The 20,422-nt window shown below is 51.5% G+C and overlaps 1 protein-coding gene across 1 annotated transcript in view; it reads left to right on the top strand.

Annotated features, from left to right (window-relative positions):
• QRICH2 (glutamine rich 2) overlaps nucleotides 1-20,422 on the top strand; it is a 479,286-nt gene that overhangs the window by 57,979 nt on the left and 400,885 nt on the right. The window contains exon 2 of the mRNA XM_069201754.1: nucleotides 14,391-16,037. Within this exon, the coding sequence (XP_069057855.1) occupies nucleotides 14,391-16,037 (1,647 nt within the window). The remainder of the gene's footprint in view (nucleotides 1-14,390; nucleotides 16,038-20,422) is intronic.

The raw sequence follows: 20,422 nt of genomic DNA, 5'->3' as shown, positions 1-20,422 counted from the left end.
ACAACCCTGGCGGACGGTGTTAAAGCGGCGGTATGACCGCCAAGAGGCCGACGGTAAAAATCTGGAATTATGACTGTAAGAAAGTACCATCTTGCCTGGCATGTTACCCCCATATTTCACTGTATATATGTTGTTTTAGTTGTATGTGTCACTGGGACCCTGCCAGCCAGGGCCCCAGTGCTCATAAGTGTGCCCTGTATGTGTTCCCTGTGTGATGACTAACTGTCTCACTGAGGCTGTGCTAACCAGAACCTCAGTGGTTATGCTCTCTCATTACTTTCTAAATTGTCACTAACAGGCTAGTGACCAATTTCACCAATTCACATTGGCATACTGGAACACCCTTATAATTCTCTTGTATATGGTACTGAGGTACCCAGGGTATTGGGATTCCAGGAGATCCCTATGGGCTGCAGCATTTCTTTTGCCACCCATAGGGAGCTCTGACAATTCTTACACAGGCCTGCCACTGCAGCCTGAGTGAAATAACGTCCATGTTATTTCACAGCCATTTACCACTGCACTTAAGTAACTTATAAGTCACCTATATGTCTAACCTTTACCTGGTAAAGGTTGGGTGCTAAGTTACTTAGTGTGTGGGCACCCTGGCACTAGCCAAGGTGCCCCCACATCGTTCAGGGCAAATTCCCCGCACTTTGTGAGTGCGGGGACACCATTACACGTGTGCACTATACATAGGTCACTACCTATGTATAGCGTCACAATAGTAACTCCGAACATGGCCATGTAACATGTCTAAGATCATGGAATTGTCACCCCAATGCCATTGGGGAGAAAATTCCATGATTCCCCGAGTCTCTAGCACAGACCCTGGTACTGCCAAACTACCTTTCCCGGGGTTTCACTGCAGCTGCTGCTGCTGCCAACCCCTCAGACAGGTTTCTGCCGTCCTGGGGTTCAGCCAGGCTTGGCCCAGGAAGGCAGAACAAAGGACTTCCTCAGAGAGAGGGTGTTACACCCTCTCCCTCTGGAAAAAGGTGTCATGGCTGGGGAGGAGTAGCCTCCCCCTGCCTCTGGAAATGCTTTGATGGGCACAGATGGTGCCCATCTCTGCATAAGCCAGTCTACACCGGTTCAGGGATCCCCCAGCCCTGCTCTGGCGCGAAACTGGACAAAGGAAAGGGGAGTGACCACTCCCCTGACCTGCACCTCCCCTGGGAGGTGCCCAGAGCTCCTCCAGTGTGCTCCAGACCTCTGCCATCTTGGAAACAGAGGTGCTGCTGGCACACTGGACTGCTCTGAGTGGCCAGGGCCAGCAGGTGACGTCAGAGACTCCTTCTGATAGGCTCTTACCTGTGTTGCTAGCCTATCCTCCTTCCTAAGTAGCCAAACCTCCTTTTCTGGCTATTTAGGGTCTCTGCTTTGGGGAATTTGTTAGATAACGAATGCAAGAGCTCATCAGAGTTCCTCTGCATCTCTCTCTTCACCTTCTGCCAAGGAATCGACCGCTGACTGCTCCGGATGCCTGCAAAACCGCAACAAAGTAGCAAAGACGACTACTGCAACCTTGTATCGCTGATCCAGCCGCCTTCTCAACTGCTTTCCTGGTGGTGCATGCTGTGGGGGTAGTCTGCCTCCTCTCTGCACTAGAAGCTCCGAAGAAATCTCCCGTGGGTCGACGGAATCTTCCCCCTGCAACCGCAGACACCAAAAGACTGCATCACCGGTCCTCTGGGTCCCCTCTCAGCACGACGAGCGTGGTCCCTGGAACTCAGCAACTCTGTCCAAGTGACTCCCACAGTCCAGTGACTCTTCAGTCCAAGTTTGGTGGAGGTAAGTCCTTGCCTCACCACGCTAGACTGCATTGCTGGGCACCGCATGATTTGCAGCTGCTCAGGCTCCTGTGCACTCTTCCAGGATTTCCTTTGTGCACAGCCAAGCCTGGGTCCCCAACACTCTAACCTGCAGTGCACGACCTCCTGAGTTGTCCTCCGGCGTCGTGGGACCTTCTTTTGTGACTTTGGATGAGCTCCGGTTCACTCTTCTTCGTAGTGCCTGTTCCGGCACTTCTGCGGGTGCTGCCTGCTTCTGAGAGGGCTCCTTGTCTTGCTGGGTGCCCCCTCTGTCTCCTCACGCAATGGGCGACATCCTGGTCCCTCGTGGGCCACAGCAGCATCCGAAAACCCTAACCGCGACCCTTGCAGCTAGCAAGGCTTGTTTGCGGTCTTTCTGCGTGGGAACACCTCTGCAAGCTTCTGCACGACGTGGGACATCCATCCTCCAAAGGGGAAGTTCCTAGTCCTCTTCGTTCTTGCAGAATCCACAGCTTCTACCATCTGGTGGCAGCTTCTTTGCACCCTCAGCTGGCATTTCTTGGGCATCTGCCCACTCACGACTTGAGTGTGACTCTTGGACTTGGTCCCCTTGTTCCACAGGTACTCTCGTCTGGAAATCCACCGTTGTTGCATTGCTGGTGTTGGTCTTCCTTGCAGAATTCCCCTATCACGACTTCTGTGCTCTCTGGGGAACTTAGGTGCACTTTACACCTACTTTTCAGGGTCTTGGGGTGGGCTCTTTTTTCTAACCCTCACTGTTTTCTTACAGTCCCAGCGACCCTCTACAAGCTCACATAGGTTTGGGGTCCATTCGTGGTTCGCATTCCACTTTTGGAGTATATGGTTTGTGTTGCCCCTATACCTATGTGCTCTCGTTGCAATCTATTGTGACTGTACATTGCTTGCATTGCTTTCTATTGCTATTACTGCATATTTTTGGTATTGTGTACATATATCTTGTGTATATTTGCTATCCTCATACTGAGGGTACTCACTGAGATACTTTTGGCATATTGTCATAAAAATAAAGTACCTTTATTTTTAGTATATCTGTGTATTGTGTTTTCTTATGATATTGTGCATATGACACCAGTGGTATAGTGGGAGCTTTGCATGTCTCCTAGTTCAGCCTAAGCTGCTCTGCTAAGCTACCTTTTCTATCAGCCTAAGCTGCTAGACACCTCTTCTACACTAATAAGGGATACCTGGACCTGGTGCAGAGTGTAAGTACCCCTTGGTACTCACTACAAACCAGGCCAGCCTCCTACAATGACCGTGGCGGAAACCGCCAACAAAGACAGCCACTTTAACACTCCGACCGCCACTGCAGTACAGACAAACAGCGCGGCGGTCACCGCCAACAGACAGGCGGAGGACAATGTACCGCCCACAGTATCACAACCTACCAATCCGCCACCTTTTCCGGGGCGGATTCACCGCGGATAAAAACACGGCGGAAACAGCCATTTCAAACGGAAAACGCTCACCTCTACACACTCCACGAGGAAGGAGGGCACCATGGAGCCGGAACTCCATATTCTCCCTGCGCAAGTCTTCCTGCTCCTATACGAGGATCATCAACACCGGCGGCGAAGACCACAGTGAGTACTGCACCTACAACACAGGAGAGGGGGGAGGCAAAAACACAGGGACACACACAACCAACATCCCAAACCCCACCCCGACCCTCACCCACTACAACACACACACCAATGCATATCTATTCATTACAGTAACACCCCTCAACCCCCCCGGAAGAATGCAAAGACAAAAGGAAATTAGTGTAACTATTGTAATATATCAAAATTCAGTAAGCAAAAATAGACATATATATATATACACTATAAACAAAATATACACCACAATTAGTAGTCCAGGTTTTGCACCATTCATAGTCCGTGGACCACTGGGCCCAAAATGCATGGGCGAGGCCCACACAAGATACCCGATCAAAACGGAGAGAACACTGCAGGGGCATCAGATAGAAATACAACAGGCACCTCAGGGGGAAAGGGGGGGGGGGGGAGAACCTCAGCCAGATGAGTGCACCACGCCAGATCCACGAGGGGCCTCCATGCCCATTGATGTATCCTGGGGAGTGCAAAGCCACAGTCTCTCAAGTCTCTGCAGTGGGTGATTTTCCCACTGCACCATCCTGGGGAGTGCAAAGCCACAGTCTCTCAAGTCTCTACAGTGGGTCATTTGCCCACTGTACCATCCTGGGGAGTGCAAAGCCACAGTCTCTCAAGTGGATAACAGTCTCCACTGGTTCTGGAGGGGGCTTTGTGCCCAGAGTGCTTCATCCTGCCAAGGACTGAGGTAGTGGATGTATTTCTCCACTGGTTCTGGAGGGGGACTGGTGCCCAGAGTGCTTCATCCTGTGCATGACAGAGGTAGTGGATGCAGGTCTCCACTGGTTCTGGAGGGAGCTTAGTGCCCAGAGTGCTTCATCCTGTGCAGGACAGATGGAGTGGATGCATGTCTCCACTGGTTCTGGAGGGGGCTTTGTGCCCAGAGTGCTTCATCCTGCTAAGGACTGAGGTAGTGGATGTATTTCTCCACTGGTTCTGGAGGGGGCTTTGTGCCCAGAGTGCTTCATCCTGTGCAGGACAGACGGAGTGGATGCAGATCTCCACTGGTTCTGGAGGGGGACTGGTGCCCAGAGTGCAGCACACACCCCGTGACCGTCCCAGTTGCGTCACTGCCCCTGCCGCAAATGGGCTAGCAGTGCATTCCATGGCGGTCTTTGCCCTGTTCAGTGGTCCCTGGCCTGTTCAGTGGTGCTTGAGTTGCCAGTGTCAGACCTGTTCAGCGGTGCATTCCATGGTGGTCTTTGCCCTGTTCAGCGGTCCCTGGCCTGTTCAGCAGTGCTTGAGTTGCCAGTGTCAGACCTGTTTAGTGGTGCATTCCATGGCAGTCTTTGCCCTGTTCAGCGGTCCCTGGCCTGTTCAGCGGTCCTTGCCAAGGTGGTCCTTCATTGCCCAGCAGGGCTGTGGCTAGCGGTCCTTCATGGGTCAGCTGGGCTGTGGCTTGCGGGGCCCTCCTGGCGAGCTGGGCTGTGGCTGGCGGTGGCCTCCTGGCCTGTGATGATGGGGCTGGCCTCCTGGGCAGTGACTCTGGCGGTGGCCTCCTGGCCAGTGACGATGGGGCTGGCCTCCTGGGCAGTGACGATGGGGCTGGTGGTGGCCTCCTGGGCAGTGGGGATGATGGTGGTCTTCTCCACCGTGCTGCTCCTCCCAGACTTTGGAGATTTCTTCGGCCCCTTCCCCACCTTGGGAGGAGTCACAGCTGAGTCGACACTCCCCCCGGGACCCTTGTGAGCAGCTTTGATGGCTGGAGTCTTTCCCCTCTCCCGCCGGGCACTGTCCAACTTCTGGTGCTTCACAGGGGGGGACTGGCTGGCCTGGTAGCCGGTGCACTCCACATACCTGTAACAACAGGCACCACTGGTCCCGGAGATTTTTTGGCTGACGTGCTAGTACGGGACCTATGAGTTGGAAGGGGGGTGGTGGGAAATAGGTTAAGGGTGGACAGGAAAAGTTTTTGGGAGACACTGGGACGGGTAGCTGGAGGGGGTTTGGGAGTGGAGGAAGAGGTGATGGTTGTAGGAGGTGTAACTTTTGCGGATTTGGGTGCAGGTGCATGGGCTGGAGGCTGTCGTGAGGTGGATGGCTGTTGGGTGGGTGTGTGCCTGCGTTTGTGTATCTTCGGAGGGGGCGTCACAGACACACTGGGAGAGGACACAGGGGACGTGGAAATGGTAATGGGGTTGGTGACTGCACATGAGCAGGGTGTGGTGGTGGGTGTGCTGGTGCGGGATGTAGTGGCTGTAGTGGTAGTGCATGCAGGTGTGAGTGTAGACGGGACTGGGAGGGAGGAGGGAGACGAGGAGGAGGGGGACACAGTGGAGGCAGTGGCTGTTGGTGTGTCTGTATGTGTGTGATGCTTGCGTGAGTGCCTGTGGGATGTGTGGTGCTTATGTTTGCCTGAGCTTCCCCTGTGTGGTGAGGTGTGTGCAGGCTGGTCTGATGGTGTGCTTGGGATAGGCTGGGGTACAGGGGATTGGGTCTGGGTGGAGGAAGTTGGAGGGGGGAGGCTAGATACAGGGACAACGGCTGCCATCAGTGCTGAGGCCAGAGTTTGCAGGGTTCGATGAAGGGCAGCCTGACCAGAATGAATGCCATCCAGGAATGCATTTGTGTGTTGCAATTCCCTTTCTACACCCTGGATGGCATTCAAAATGGTAGACTGCCCAACAGTGAGGGACCAGAGGAGGTCAATGGCCTCCTCACTGAGGGCAGCAGAGGTGACAGGGGCAGGGGCTGAGGTGCCTGGGGCGAAGGTGATGCCCGCCCTCCTGGGTGAGCGGGCACGGGGCGAAGGCTGAGGGGCTGCTGGGAGGGCGGTGCTGGTAGGGGGGGTGGCGGCTGTACCTGTAGAAGTGGGGGGGCACAGATTTTGCCGCCACCACAAGGGAGTTCCCATCGGAGGACGAGTCCGTGTCGCTGGTTGCAGTTCCTGAGACCGCTGTGGTGCTCCCCTCGCCCTCCGTCCCACTGGTGTATTCTGAGTCCGTGGTGTGGCCCTCCATGGCCATGTGGGATGCAGCTCCCTCGGGCTCCGGTGTCACTGTACCTCTGCCTGATGATGCTGATGCACACAAGAACAGGGATACCACAAAAAGTGGGGGGACAACAGAAGAAAGACAGGTTGAGTTCATGGCTTACCGCTACCGTTGGCGGACAATACAGACACAGCTGCCCCCTGCACTACGTCGCGCTGTTGGGCTCTACAGATGCAATTCCTGGGATATGGCCTACATGGCTATGGATGACATCTGCACACATAGATGACACAGGGGCATAAATACCTGTACTTGGCACTCTACAGAGTTGGGGTGGGGTGCCACATGGCCTGCATTACGGAGGGGCCTAGCCTACGGAACTCGCCCTGGCCTAGGGAAACCCACAGCCCTCCTCCCCCACCCAGACACCTTCACTGCGCGCTAAGTCCGCTGAATGATGTTGTACTCACCCCCTTGTGTCTGCTGTGATGCCCTCAAGCGCCCATCCAACTCAGGGTAGGCCACCGCCAGGATCCGGAACATCAGGGGGTCATGGTTCGACGGGCACCCCTCCCACGTTGGGAGGCCATCCCCAGCTGAGCCTCTGCCGTCTTCTTGCTCCAGCGGCGAATGTCCTCCCATCTTTTCAGGCAGTGGGTGCTCCATCTGGGGTGGACCCCCAGGGTCCGGACGTCCTTGGCGATGGCACGCCAAATATCCTTCTGGTGGGCACTGACCTACATGACATGTACAGGGGAAGAAGAGAAGTCATTACCAACTGCACCGTCTAAGTGAGTGGCCCACATCCCTACTCTTGCCATGTGGCACATGCATTCACAGTCCTTCATGTACGCCGAACTGTGCCCCCTTCCTTCTTACAACCAACCCTCTCCACACAGGCATAGCCCATACAACGTGCTCCCTGTGTACTTACCTGTTTGGTCTGGAGGACCGTAGAGTAGCGTGTACTGGGGGAGGACCCCGTCGACGAGCTTCTCCAACTCCTCTGCAGTGAAGGCAGGGGCCCTTTCCCCAGACGCACGAGCCATTGTCTCTTCCAGACCGAGGTCACAGCAGCACTTGCAGTGTAGGTCCTCTCCTGTCGAAGATCAGGTATCGAGTGACTGAACAGATAGAAAATGGCGGTCACATCCGCGGCGGTGCGTACCATCACCGCCGGCATACATCGTCATTGGCTCCTGGGACCCATAGGGTCCAATGTTAACCAATGCAGCATTGCGCCTCGGTCTTCGACCGCCTACCGCGACGGTGTACAACGCCAGTGCAGTTACCTCACATCCCATTGTCCCAGTTTATAGGTCAGGCAGCTGCCATTTCAGGGGCCCACATGGCCTAATTACCAACTGCGTCACACATACCTAGGCCTTGTCTCACAACACAAATACAGGCCACATTTTGTGTATGAATGGTGTTCTGTGTAGACTGTGGGTACATACCTCTGAGTAGTTTGACTCTGTGGTCGCTGTTGTCCTTCCTAGGCACCGTCCGCTGGGACATGTGAGGAGATGGTGGAATCCTCTGGTGTACTGACCGCTGGTGGACCTGTCGACAATGGTGGAAAGAAGTTTGATCATCACCTACAAGTTTGTCCGTGCCACAATCCAGGAACTGTGTGCCCAGTTGGAGCCTGACCTGATGTCAGCAATCCGCCATCCCATAGGAATCCCCCCTCAAGTGCAGGTGCTATCAGTGCTCCATTTCCTGGCAAGTGGGTCATTTCAAACAACAGTGGCCATGGCATCAGGGATGTCCCAGCCTATATTTTCCAACGTGTTGTCCAGAGTGTTGTCTGCCCTTCTGAAACACATGCGGAGCTACATCGTTTTCTCTCAGGTGGAGGATTTGCCTACAGTGAAAGGTGACTTCTATGCCCTTGGACATATCCCCAACATCATAGGTGCCATTGATGGGACCCATGTAGCTCTGGTCCCCCCCCCACAGGACTGAACAGGTGTACAGGAACCGGAAGAGTTATCATTCCATGAAGGTACAGATGGTATGTTTGGCAGACCAGTACATCTCCCAGGTAAATGCTATGTTCCCTGGCTCTGTGCATGACGCCTACATCCTGCGGAATAGCAGCATCCCGTATGTGATGGGTCAACTCCAGAGGCACCGGGTGTGGCTATTAGGGGACTCTGATTACCCTAACCTGTCATGGCTACTGACCCCAGTGAGGAACCCCAGGACCAGGGCAGAGGAACGCTTCAATGAGGCCCATGGGCGGACTAGGAGGGTGATCGAATGCACCTTAGGCCTCCTGAAGGCCAGGTTCATGTGCCTCCATATAACAGGTGGTTCCCTATTCTACTCACCAAAGAAGGTGTGCCAGATCATCGTAGCCTGCTGTATGCTTCACAACTTGGCTTTGCGACTACATGTGCCTTTTCTGCAGGAGGATGGTCCAGATGACGGTGTTGTGGCAGCTGTGGAGCCTGTGGAGCCTGTGGACAGTGATGAGGAGGCAGCAGAGGAAGAAGACATTGACAACAGGGACTCAGTCATCCAGCAATATTTCCAGTGACACACAGGTGAGAAAACATTCCTGCCTACTACAAGTACTTTAACACTTCTACCTCTCTCCTGTCTGTCGATTTCAACCAATATATGGTCACTGAGTTGTACATTTCCCTTACGGTTTCACAGGTGTGGTTTCCAACGTGTGCCATCTGCTTAGATTCCTCATGGACTTGAGATGTGTGACATAGGTATGTTGACATTACATTTGAAAACGCATTTTGTCACTGTCATTGCTAATACACATTTTCGAAATCACAGACTGACTCCAGATTGTTTTTTTCTTCAAGTGTGTTTATTGAAGTGCTCAATATTGGAGGGGGGTTGTAAAATGGTGAGGGGTGATGGTGGAGGAATGTCTATGGCAGAGTCCAGTCTATTAGTCTCACAGGTGCATTGCCCATATGGGCATAGGAAGTGGAGCTGGGGCAGTTTCAGTATGGACAGGGTGACAAAGTGGGACAGTAGGATGACAATCAGGGAGGTCTCATTTCTTGGCGGGGGTCTTGGCATCATGCTCTGTCTTGTTCCTGGATCTCAGGGACTGCTTGCGGGGTGGTTCTCTGTCTGCAGGGGGTGGGGTGCTGGTGTGGTGGTCCTGTGGCGTTGCCTCCTGTCCACTAGCGCCAGCGGAGGTGGTGGGCAGTTCATCGTCCATGCTAGTGTCAGGGGCCCCTTGGAGTGCCACAGTGTCCCTCCTGGTGTTAAGTATTTCCTTCAGCACCCCTACGATGGTGCCCAGGGTGGAGCTGATGGTTCTGAGTTCCTCCCTGAAGCCCAAATACTGTTCCTCCTGCATGCGCTGGGTCTCCTGAAACCTGGCCAGGTCCGTTGCCATCGTCTCCTGGGAGTGGTGGTATGCTCCCATGATGGAGGAGAGGGCCTCGTGGAGAGTGGGTTCCCTTGGCCTGTCTGCCTCCAGTTGCACAGCAGCCCTCCCAGTTCCCCTGTGTTCATGTGCCTCCATCCCCTGGACCGTGTGCCACTGCCCCCAGGTCCCTGTTGTTGTTGGGGTGGTGGGTTATCCTGGGTTTCCTGTAGTGGTGGACACACAGCTGATTGACGTGTCCTGGGGATGGAGGTATGGGCCCGCTGGGTGGGTGCTGTGCTGGTGTTACCAGAGGGTGGAAAGTCTGTGGTGGGCTGTGCCTGTATGAGGGGAACCGACTGTCCCGAGGCCCAAGATGGTCCGGGCTGGTCATCAGATTCCAGTTGGACAGAGCTGCTGTCATCACTGTGGGCCTCTTCTGTGGGTGGGGTGGAGATGTCTGGACTCTCCTGTCTGGTGACGTTGGGTAGTGGTCCTGCAGGGGTGTAAAGGCATCATTATTGCATCTGTGTGTGTCATGGTGTGCAATGGGTGGGTGACCCTTGTACCCCAGTGCTAGCATTCCTGTGTGGGGGCTTGTGTGATGATGGTTGAGGGGGGTGTTATGGGTATGTGCAGTGGGCATGCTTTAGTGATGGGTGTCCATGCTTTGTTGTGTCATGCAGGGCTTGGTGTTGGGATGTGTGGTTTGTGTTATTAGTACATTTGTGAGGAGTTGTAGTGATAGGGGAGGGGGTGAGGGTGTGGGTCTGTGATAGCATGCAGGTAGGGTGGGGGATATGGTAGTTAAAGGTTTGACTTACCAGAGTCCATTCCTCCACCGACTCCTGCGAGGCCCTCCGTATGCAGAATAGCCAAGACCTGCTCCTCCCATGTTGTTAGTTGTGGGTGAGGAGGTGGGGGTCTGCCGCCAGTCCGCTGTACCGCCAGGTGGTGTCTTGAGACCACGGAACGCACCTTCCCACGTAGGTCGTTCCACCTCTTCCTGATGTCATCCCGATTTCTTGGGTGCTGTCCCACTGCGTTGACCCTGTCGACTATTCTTCCCCATAGCTCCATCTTCCTAGCTATGGAGGTGTGCTGCACCTGTGCTCCATATAGCTGCGGCTCTACCCGGACGATTTCCTCCACCATGACCCTGAGCTCCTCCTCCGAGAACCTGGAGTGTCTTTGCCGTGCCATGGGGTGGTGTGGGTGATGTGTGGGTTGGTGTGTGTTGTGCTGTGTGGGGTGATATTTAGTGGTGTGTTGTGTGAGGTGTGTGGATGTTATGTAGGTGATGGTGTTGAGTGCCTGTGAATGCTAGTTTGTGAATGCTGGTGTCTCTCTCTGGCCTTCTCTCTGTAATATTGGTCGTAGGGGTTTGTGGGTGATGTGGGTGTGTGTTTTATATTGTATTGGGTGTTTGGGAGTGGTGTGTGTATGTGTATCAGGTGTGTGTATGTGTATCAGGTGTGTGTATTTCAAATTGTCCAATGTGGTGGTGTTTTGTAGAAGTGTGTGTATTTTGAGCGCTGCGGTGTGTACCGCCAATGGAATACCGCGGTTGAAAGACCGCCGCGTGGATTCGTGTGTCGTGATAATGTGGGCGTATTTCTGTTGGCGTGATGGTGGAGGTTTTGTTTTCGCCAGTTTATCACTGACCTTTGGTGTGGCGGACTTGTGTAGGTGTCTGGATTTTGTCAGATTTCGAGATGTGGGTCGTAATAGCTGTGGCGGAATTCCATGGCCGCGGCAGTGTGTTGGCGGTCTTCTGCACGGCGGTAAGTGGCTTTTACCGCCAATGTTGTAATGAGGGCCAATGTCTCTAGCGGCCATTAGTGAGAAATTTCATCTCTCTTGAACTAGCTTCAACTTTTTCTCCCAGCCCAGTCCAGTAACCCTGGAATGCCTTATCATATGGCTCGTGTAATTGTAGTTTTTTCTTTTTTTAGAGCCGGAGGTGATTCAGAACCCTTGAGACGGGTGTACAGAGCAGATGCAGCAGGCAGGGGAGGGAGAGAGTGGCTGAGACAGAGCAGGAGTGACCTGCAGCAGCGCAGTAGGTACTGTGGTGAATGGATAGAGGCCCGGGCAGCATGGAAGTGGCTAGTTCAGTGATTAGTGTGGCTTGTGCACCATCTCTCCCCAGCCAAGTTCTGTGCCCTTAAAATCCTGTTTGCTCCCTGTCTGTGGGGCCTACCATCAATGGGCTCCATGATTAATGTGTGCTAAGTGCTCATTTAGCTATTATGCAGTGGCAAGTGGACCTGGCAGTAATTTATACCTTAAGGAACTTGGGGCCAGATGTATGAAGAATCCACTTTGCGATTCTCTAATAGCGATTTTTAATAAATCGCTATTTCTGATTCGCAAAATGGTATGTATCATATTTGCGATTTGGTAATAGCGATTTCTTAAAAATCGCAAATGCTATTACCGAATCGCAAATAGCGATTCTGAGCCCAGTCGCACCTATGGGCCTGTATTTCTAACTGGAATTCGCAATTTAGGAAATGCAAAACACCAGGGTGCTGTAGGTCTGAGGCCCCCTCTGCTGCACCCCAAAAAATATTTCAGGACATGTAAGGCACACACATGCCAAAGGGGCATGTGTGCATAACATGTCAATTTTAAAAATGCATTTTTAATGCATTTTTCAAATTTGCACATGGTTACCACCAAATTTTACTTGGTGGTAATTGGAATTTCTTAATGCCTAATTTGCATCAAGGAAAAGCTTGATACATGTGCTTAACAAATCGCAAATAAGGATTCCTTATTTCCGATTTCTTATTTAGAGAATGGCAATTTGCGATTCTCTAAACAGGCTTGCAATTTTAAGGAATCGCTATTTTAATGATTCCTTAAAATTGCATAGCGAATGCCTTTCATACATACTGAAAGCCATTTTTGCATTCGCAAACAGCCATTCGCACCATTTGCGAATGCAAAAACGCTTGATACATCTGGCGCATAGAACGAAAAGCTACTTTCAAGGACTACCAAGGGTGCCAGTTAAGCAAAGGAGAAATCAGGCCCATATAAAAAAGCACTTCATCAAGTATAGCTAAGATAGAAATCTCCAGAAATGCTAATTCTCTCCGCCTGAACAACTAGTACTAATGAGAATTCTCATTTCATGACTCCTTAGAGGTGTGCTCATGCTTTCCTATAACGATCACAACCCCAAGCCATGGGTGAAGGCGGCAACTGCGGAGTGGATGGGAGAAAGGAGGCAAGAGGCTACTGTGTATAGTGGTCATTACTTCAGTCTTGCATGGTCGCGAGTGGATCTTTTAAGCGGCACAAGCATTAACTAATCTGGTGCTTAGTAAAAACTGCCTGAACCGCTTAAAGCCACAACAGTAACGAAGCAGGGGCCAGTTAAAAACAAGCAACAAACTATTACATCTTGCATCACAGGAGTATGTTCACTGGCATCAGACACACTAGTAGTAGCTGACGCTTTATCGGAGGAGGCACCAGAGTCAAGGAAATTAATAGAGGTTGCTACCAATGGCCGACGATCACTTAGACCTACCAGATGTAGATGCAGACTCTGAGTCCATTTATGATAGACCAGAAAAGTTGGAGCCAGTCTTGAAATTTTGCACCACCAGAAGCAATCAGTCAAGTATAGGTAACTCAATGAATGACCCTGATATATTTAGCGAATTGAACTTATTAATACACTCCCCACAGCAACAAATGAGGCCTTAGATTTTCATCAAGCAAAAGCTTCTAAGCTCATCTACATTACTGAATCTGGCTATGATACACACAAAGCCCAAATCTGACTCTTCTGTCCAGATAGATCTAGATGCTGAGAAAGATGTTCCACCTACCTATCCAGTTCTCATTACTATGAACACTATAACTAACACGTTATTAAGCATATCTGAGACTCTGATAAATCAATATTTTAAAATGGAAATCCAGACATCATTAATTGAGGAGATGGTATTGAACATCAAAGACATAAAAATCAACAGACATAAAAAACAATATATCATATAATGATCCTCTAGAGACAGTGGTGGATAAGCTACAACAGCGTCTTTGTGATGATTGCATCGTAGATTCTCTGCAATTGCTACCACACAAACTGATAACACCACTTGAGGGGAGCACTGTAGATTTAACCACGAAGTTGAGAATGGGGGGACTTGTAACATAGGCCAAAGTCCCATGACAAACGGCAACAATCTCTGAGGAAAGCCCAAAGAGCTGGATGAAGAAGGCTACGCAGAACCCAGGAGGCTGTCTGCAGGAAAGTACCCTCTTTTTGGCATGTTACCCCCAATTTCTGCCTGATGTCAGTGTGTTTGACTGCATCACTGGGATCCTGCTAACCAGGACCCCAGTGCTTATGCTCTCTTTCCTCTCAATTTTGTCACTGCATACTGGTAACCTAGTTTCTGATGGATACAACTACGTGTGGATTCCTCACTTATTGAATTCTCCCCTTGCGCCAGCTTTCAACGGAAATCTTCTTCCTAGCTTTTGGAAGTCGACGAGGACGTCACAATTGCCCATGCGACGCCGTCTGACGTCATACAGGCAATAAGAGGTCCTCGCCGACGTCGGTTCCCTTTTTTCGGTGCCTTCTAATGACGGTTATTCTTCGAGGGAGCTACTGTTTCTACTCTGCGTAGTTACAGTTACTGTTTCTTTCTTCGAGAAAGAAAGCATGTCTCAAAGAAAGTCGGGTTTTAAGCCCTGCAATGAGTGCGGAGCCAAAATGTCGGTGACGGACCCACATACAGACTGTTTGTGGTGTCTCAGCTCCGACCACGACGTTGACAAATGTGACTCTTGTCAACGGATGAACCCGAAGGCGTTAAAAGAGCGAGAGGCAAAACTCTTTTTGGCGAAATCCAAGAAGAAGGAGAAGCAGCATCGACGCAATTCATCTTCTCCGAAGTCCCATCGGCGTCATCGTGACTCCCGGCGTCGTCGTGAATCTCGGTCGAGTAGGGAGAGATCACGTTTGAGGTCGCCTTCAGCTCGACGCCGAAAAACATGGGAAGTTAGCCCCACCATCTCTCCGCAGCCGCAGACACCTCTTGCATCACCGGCTTCACCAGCTTCGCTGATGTCGCCTTTGAATCCACCATCTGTGTTTGAGGTTCCTCAGCATCAGGAGTTCTCACTGGCTTCTCAGACGCCGGGGCCGGCGCCGATGTCACCTCAAGCTCAGGCTCCACAGTATCCGGCTTTACCGGACCCAGGAGCTGACAGTTCCGCATTTTTAAATGCGATGTTTGCAATCTTTCAACAGATGGCTCCAGGTGGTGGACCGGCTGGCCCTTCGGGTCCATTGGCCTTCAATATGGGTGCTCCGGCTCCTTTACGACCGGCACCTTTCATGCCCTTCCTTCCGATGGGAGGTGTTGACTCGGCGCCGGTTCCTATGGCGTCAACTTCACAGCCGGTGACGCCGAGTAGATTTGCTGGTCCGGCACCGGAGCGTTCTCCTGTCCATCCTTTGCCTCATACTGCGACGAAGAAGTCCACGACGCTGATGGATCCGACGTCAGATGGATCCGAGGATCGGCGTCAGGCTTCGATGTCGGCTGACGCCCTGTCGACGGCAAGAATTGAAGCCAGGTTGGAATCAAGAAGGCTTGCTCTTCGCCTTCTTGAGGAGCAAGAGTATCAGAAGCAGGCATTGGAGGAAGGAGAGATTGAGGAACCTCTGGGGGATCCCCAGGGTTTAGATACGGCATGTGGTTTGGATACCTCTCCAGAATGGGACTTAACATCTCCTGGAGAATATACAGAGGAGGCTGCTTCATTCCACTCTGTAATAAAGAAAGCAGCTGATTTTTTTAACCTTCCCTTGCCGGTGTCTGAACCTAAGCCCAATATTTTAACAGAGGTTTTACATCCTGCTTCGACGGTTGCAGAGCCACTTCTGCCCTTTAATGAGGCTCTGTTAGATCCAATTTTAGAGATCTGGAAGAAGCCGGTGTCATCTTCGGCAGTTAATAGATCGGTGGCTTGCAGGTATCAGGTGGCTCTTGCGGACCCAGGCTTTTTGTCCAGGCACCCGACCCCAGAGAGCCTGGTGGTTCAGGCTTCATGTTCATCTCGGACTGCCCCAGGTTCTTTTCCGGGAGTGCCTTCAGACAGAGACTCAAAGAAAATGGATCAATCTTCCAAGAAGGCTTTCTCATCATGCAGCATGGCTTTAAAATCTACTAATGCCACATGCATTTTGGGGAGATACATCTACGCCCTAATGGATGAGATAAAGTCGTCCCATACTGAGGTGCCTCAGGAGGTGTTGAGTCTGGTCACCGATGCTCAAGCTGCGGCAACCCAAGTGATCCAGTCTGGGCTGGATACTACTGACTCTGTGGCCAGGGCTATGGGCACTGCTGTTGCTACGAGGAGGCAGGCCTGGCTTCGTTCCTCTGGTTTCTCATCGGATGTCCAGTCAGCCCTGCTGGATCTTCCCTTCGATGGGGATAAACATTTTGGATCCAAGGCGGACTCTGCCCTTGAGAGATTTAAGGAGAGTAGGGCCACAGCGAAGTCTTTAGGCTTGCAGGCCTCCTCTTCTGTTTCTTCGAGACTCTTCAGAAGATTTAGGGGGTTTGGTCGTGGCTCATCCTCCTCCTTTCGGGGCAGATTTCAACAACAACCCGCCACTGCTCTCTCCTATAGATCGTACAGGGGGAGGGGTAGGGTCTGAACCAGGGGAGCTGCCCAGCAGCACTCTGCCTCTTCCTCTGGAGGGGTGCAGCATGGGAAGCAGCCTTAGTCTTCCACCAATTCCTTCACATACCACTCCTGTAGGGGGGAGGTTATTTAACTTTCTCCGCAAGTGGGAGGATATAACATCAGACTCCTGGGTCACCAGCATTGTGGGGAAAGGCTATGCCCTTCCCTTTCGGGAGTTTTCTCCCCCCATCCCGCCCCGCCCATCCTACTGTTCAGAAGAGCATCTCCTGTTACTAGAACAGGAGGTTCTAGTCCTCCTTTCAAAGGGTGCATTGGAGTTGGTTCCAGAACAGGAGAGGGGTCAGGGTTGTTACTCAAGATACTTCCTGATCCCCAAGAAGGATGGTCGGTTGAGGCCAATCCTCAACCTGAGGATCTTGAATTGGTTCCTCAAACAGGAAAAGTTCAAGATGCTGACCTTGGCTCAGGTGCTTTTGGCATTGAACGAAGGAGATTGGATGGTGTCAGTCGACTTGCAGGATGCTTAATTTCACATCCCGATACTCAAGTCGCACAGGAAGTATCTCCAGTTTGCGGTCCTCCCGTTTGGTCTTACTTCAGCACCTCGAGTCTTCGCAAAGGTGATGGCGGTGGTTGCAGCAGAGCTCAGAAGGAAGGGGATAGCGGTATTTCCTTACCTGGACGATTGGTTGATCAAAGCCAAGTCTCCGGAGCTCGTGCTGCGTCACCTGCAGTCGACAACCCAGTTGTTGTTCGACCTGGGTTTTTCTGTGAACGTGCCCAAATCTCACCTGGAGCCCTCTCAGCGCCTCCTGTTCATTGGGGCAGTACTGGATACAACATTGAATCGCGCCTTTCCTCCGCCTCAGCGGATTCAGGACATTCAGGCGTTAGTTCCAACGTTTCAAAGTGGAGCGGTCATTCCAGTCCTCAAGGTCCTACGTCTGCTCGATCTGTTTGCTTTTTGCATTCTGTTGGTCACTCACGCTCGCTGGCACATGAGGGCTCTTCAGTGGTGCCTCCAAAAGCAGTGGTCTCAACACAAAGGAGATCTCGAAGGATCGGTAAAGATCTCCAGGGACGCTGCAGTGGATCTAAGATGGTGGGTTGCGGACGGCAATCTTTCTCAAGGAAGGCCGTTCCCGCAACCTCCGCCAGTGACAACGAATGCTTCCACTCTAGGGTGGGGAGCTCATCTGGGGGACCTGGAGGTCAAAGGTCATTGGTCTCCAGTGGAACAGATGTTTCACATAAATCTGTTGGAGTTGCGGGCAATACGTCTGGCTCTCAAGGCCTTTCTCCCTTCCCTTTGCGGTCGGTCGGTTCAGATCTTGACGGACAATACTACCGCGATGTGGTATATAAACAAACAGGGAGTAGTAGGGTCGTACCTTCTCTGCAGAGAAGCTCTGCGACTATGGTCCTGGGCAAGGGACCATCAGATTTGCTTGGTAGCAAGCCATCTGGCCGGAGTCTTGAACGTGCGTGCGGACAGTCTCAGTAGGCACTTCTCGACCGATCACGAGTGGCGTCTTCACCCAGATCTAGTCCAACAGATCGCCCAGATGTGGGGAATCCCTCGGGTAGATCTTTTTGCCACTCGGGAGAACTCGCACTGCCCGTTGTTCTGCAGCCTCCAGTATCCGGTGCAAGGAACGTTGGGGGACGCGTTTCAGATGTCCTGGTGTGACCAGTTGCTTTACGCGTTTCCCCCCATACCTCCTCGGTTTCTGAGGAAAATTCGCCAAGACCGGGCCCAAGTCATCTTAATAGCTCTGGATTGGCCAAGGAGGGTATGGTATTCAGATCTTCTCCAACTCTCTCTGTGCCCCCCGCTCCGTCTCCCTCTCAGGGCAGACCTCCTCTCACAATCGCAGGGGCAGGTTTTACACCCCCACCTCCAGAGCCTGCACCTTCATGCCTGGAGATTGAACGGGGCAACCTGAGTTCCTTTTCTCGCCCACATGAGGTAGTGGATGTTATTTTATCGGCCAGGCGACACTCCACTAAATCTATCTACGCTAGCAGGTGGGCTAAATTTGTGTGTTGGTGTGGAGAAAGACAAATTGATCCCTTACGTCCCACTTATCAGATGTCTTGTCTTTTGCATTGTCCCTGGCACAGAGGGGTTGTGCAGTGGCTACAGTCAAGGGCTATTTGGCGGCCCTGTCAGCCTTTCTGTGTCTTCCAGACCAACCTTCTTTATTTAAATCTCCTTTGCTATTAAGATTTTTAAAAGGCCTCATTAATAAGTTTCCTTCCACTCCTTCCATTATGCCTCAGTGGGATTTGAACCTAGTCTTAACGTTTCTTATGTGTTCACCTTTTGAGCCCATGCATTCTTGCCCCATAAGGTTATTGGTGTTAGACTGTTTTCCTTGTTGCGATCACTTCTGCTAGAAGAGTTAGTGAGCTGCAGGACTTTTCTGTTAAGCCCCCGTATACATCCTTCTATGTAGATAAGGTGGTGTTGAGGACCAAGGCTGCTTTCTTGCTTCCATATGAGTCAGACTATTACTTTCTCCTCTTTTTATCCTCCACCTCATCCTTCTAAAGAGGAAGAAAGTCTACATCATTTGGACCCGAGAAGAGCACGGAGCTTCTTCATAGACAGAACAAAGGAGTTTAGATTGGATGATCAACTCTTCTTCGGGTACGTGGGAAAGAGGAGAGGAAGGGCAGTCCACAAGAGAACACTCTCCAGGTGGGTCATTCTTTGCATTAAGTTGTGTTATTCTCTGGCAAAAAAAAAAAAACCCTGATGGAATAAGAGCTCATTCCACCAGAGCTAAGTCCACCTCTTCGGCATTGGCTAGGGGTGTTCCTGTGGTTGACATCTGCAAGGCCGCAACTTGGTCATCCCTCCACACTTTCGCAAAGCATTACTGCTTGGATTCAGAAGTTAGGAGGGATGGCCATTTTGCACGGTCGGTGCTGCAGGATTTCTTGGTTTGACCATTCAGGCACCCTCCACCGAGTGCGGTACTGATTTGGGACTCTATTCAATAAGTGAGGAATCCACAGGTAGTTGTATCCATCAGAAGAACGAGTTACTTACCTTTGGTAACGCCTTTTCTGGTGGATACATTAGCTACCTGTGGATTCCTCACGGTCCCTCCCGCCTCCCCGTTGCCTGTCTGGTCTTACCAAGCTATCCTTGGGTGTGCTCCTCTTGGTAGTTGATGGCTTTCAAATATAATGTATATATTTATGTATATAAGTACATTTAAAAATAAAAAAAAGAGAGAGAAAGGAGAGTTTGTAAGATTACTATACACAATATTGACATTTTAGGACTGATGTTTTTATCTTTTGGTGTAATTAAATATTGTTATATGATTATTTGTTTCAATGGCCTATTCATCTCAGAGGCACTTAAAAAATGTTGGTACTGACGTCGGCACGTCGGCGAGGACCTCTTATTGCCTGTATGACGTCAGGTGGCGTCGCTTGGGCAATTGTGACGTCCTCGTCGACGTGCGAAAGCTAGGAAGAAGATTTCCGTTGAAAGCTGGCGCAAGGGGAGAATTCAATAAGTGAGGAATCCATAGGTAGCTAATGTATCCACCAGAAAAGGCGTTACCGAAGGTAAGTAACTCGTTCATTTCATCCCAAATTGGCATACTGGTCACCCCTTATAAGTCCCTAGTATATGGTACTTAGGTACCCACGGCATTGGGGTTCCAGGGGATCCCTAAAGGCTGCAGCATTAATTTTGCCACCCATAGGGAGCCCATGCAAAGGCTTCTTCAGGACTGCCATTGCAGCCTGCGTGAAATGGTGCATGCACCCTTTCACTGCCATTTACACTGCACCAAGTCATTTATAAGTCACCTATATGTCAGGCCTTCCAACCCTGAAGGCTAGGTGCAAAGTACCTGTGTGTGAGGGCACCCCTGCGCTAGCAGAGGTGCACCCACGACGTTCAGGACCATTTTCTAGGACTTCGTGAGTGCGGGGACGCCATTTTACCAGTGCACTGGACATAGGTCAATACCTATGTCTAGCTTCACTTTGGTAACT

The sequence above is a fragment of the Pleurodeles waltl genome, chromosome 7 (assembly GCF_031143425.1).
Source record: "Pleurodeles waltl isolate 20211129_DDA chromosome 7, aPleWal1.hap1.20221129, whole genome shotgun sequence".
NCBI lineage: Eukaryota > Metazoa > Chordata > Amphibia > Caudata > Salamandridae > Pleurodeles > Pleurodeles waltl.
Note: the sequence above shows the minus strand (reverse complement) of the source record. Positions and strands in the feature narration are given on the sequence as shown.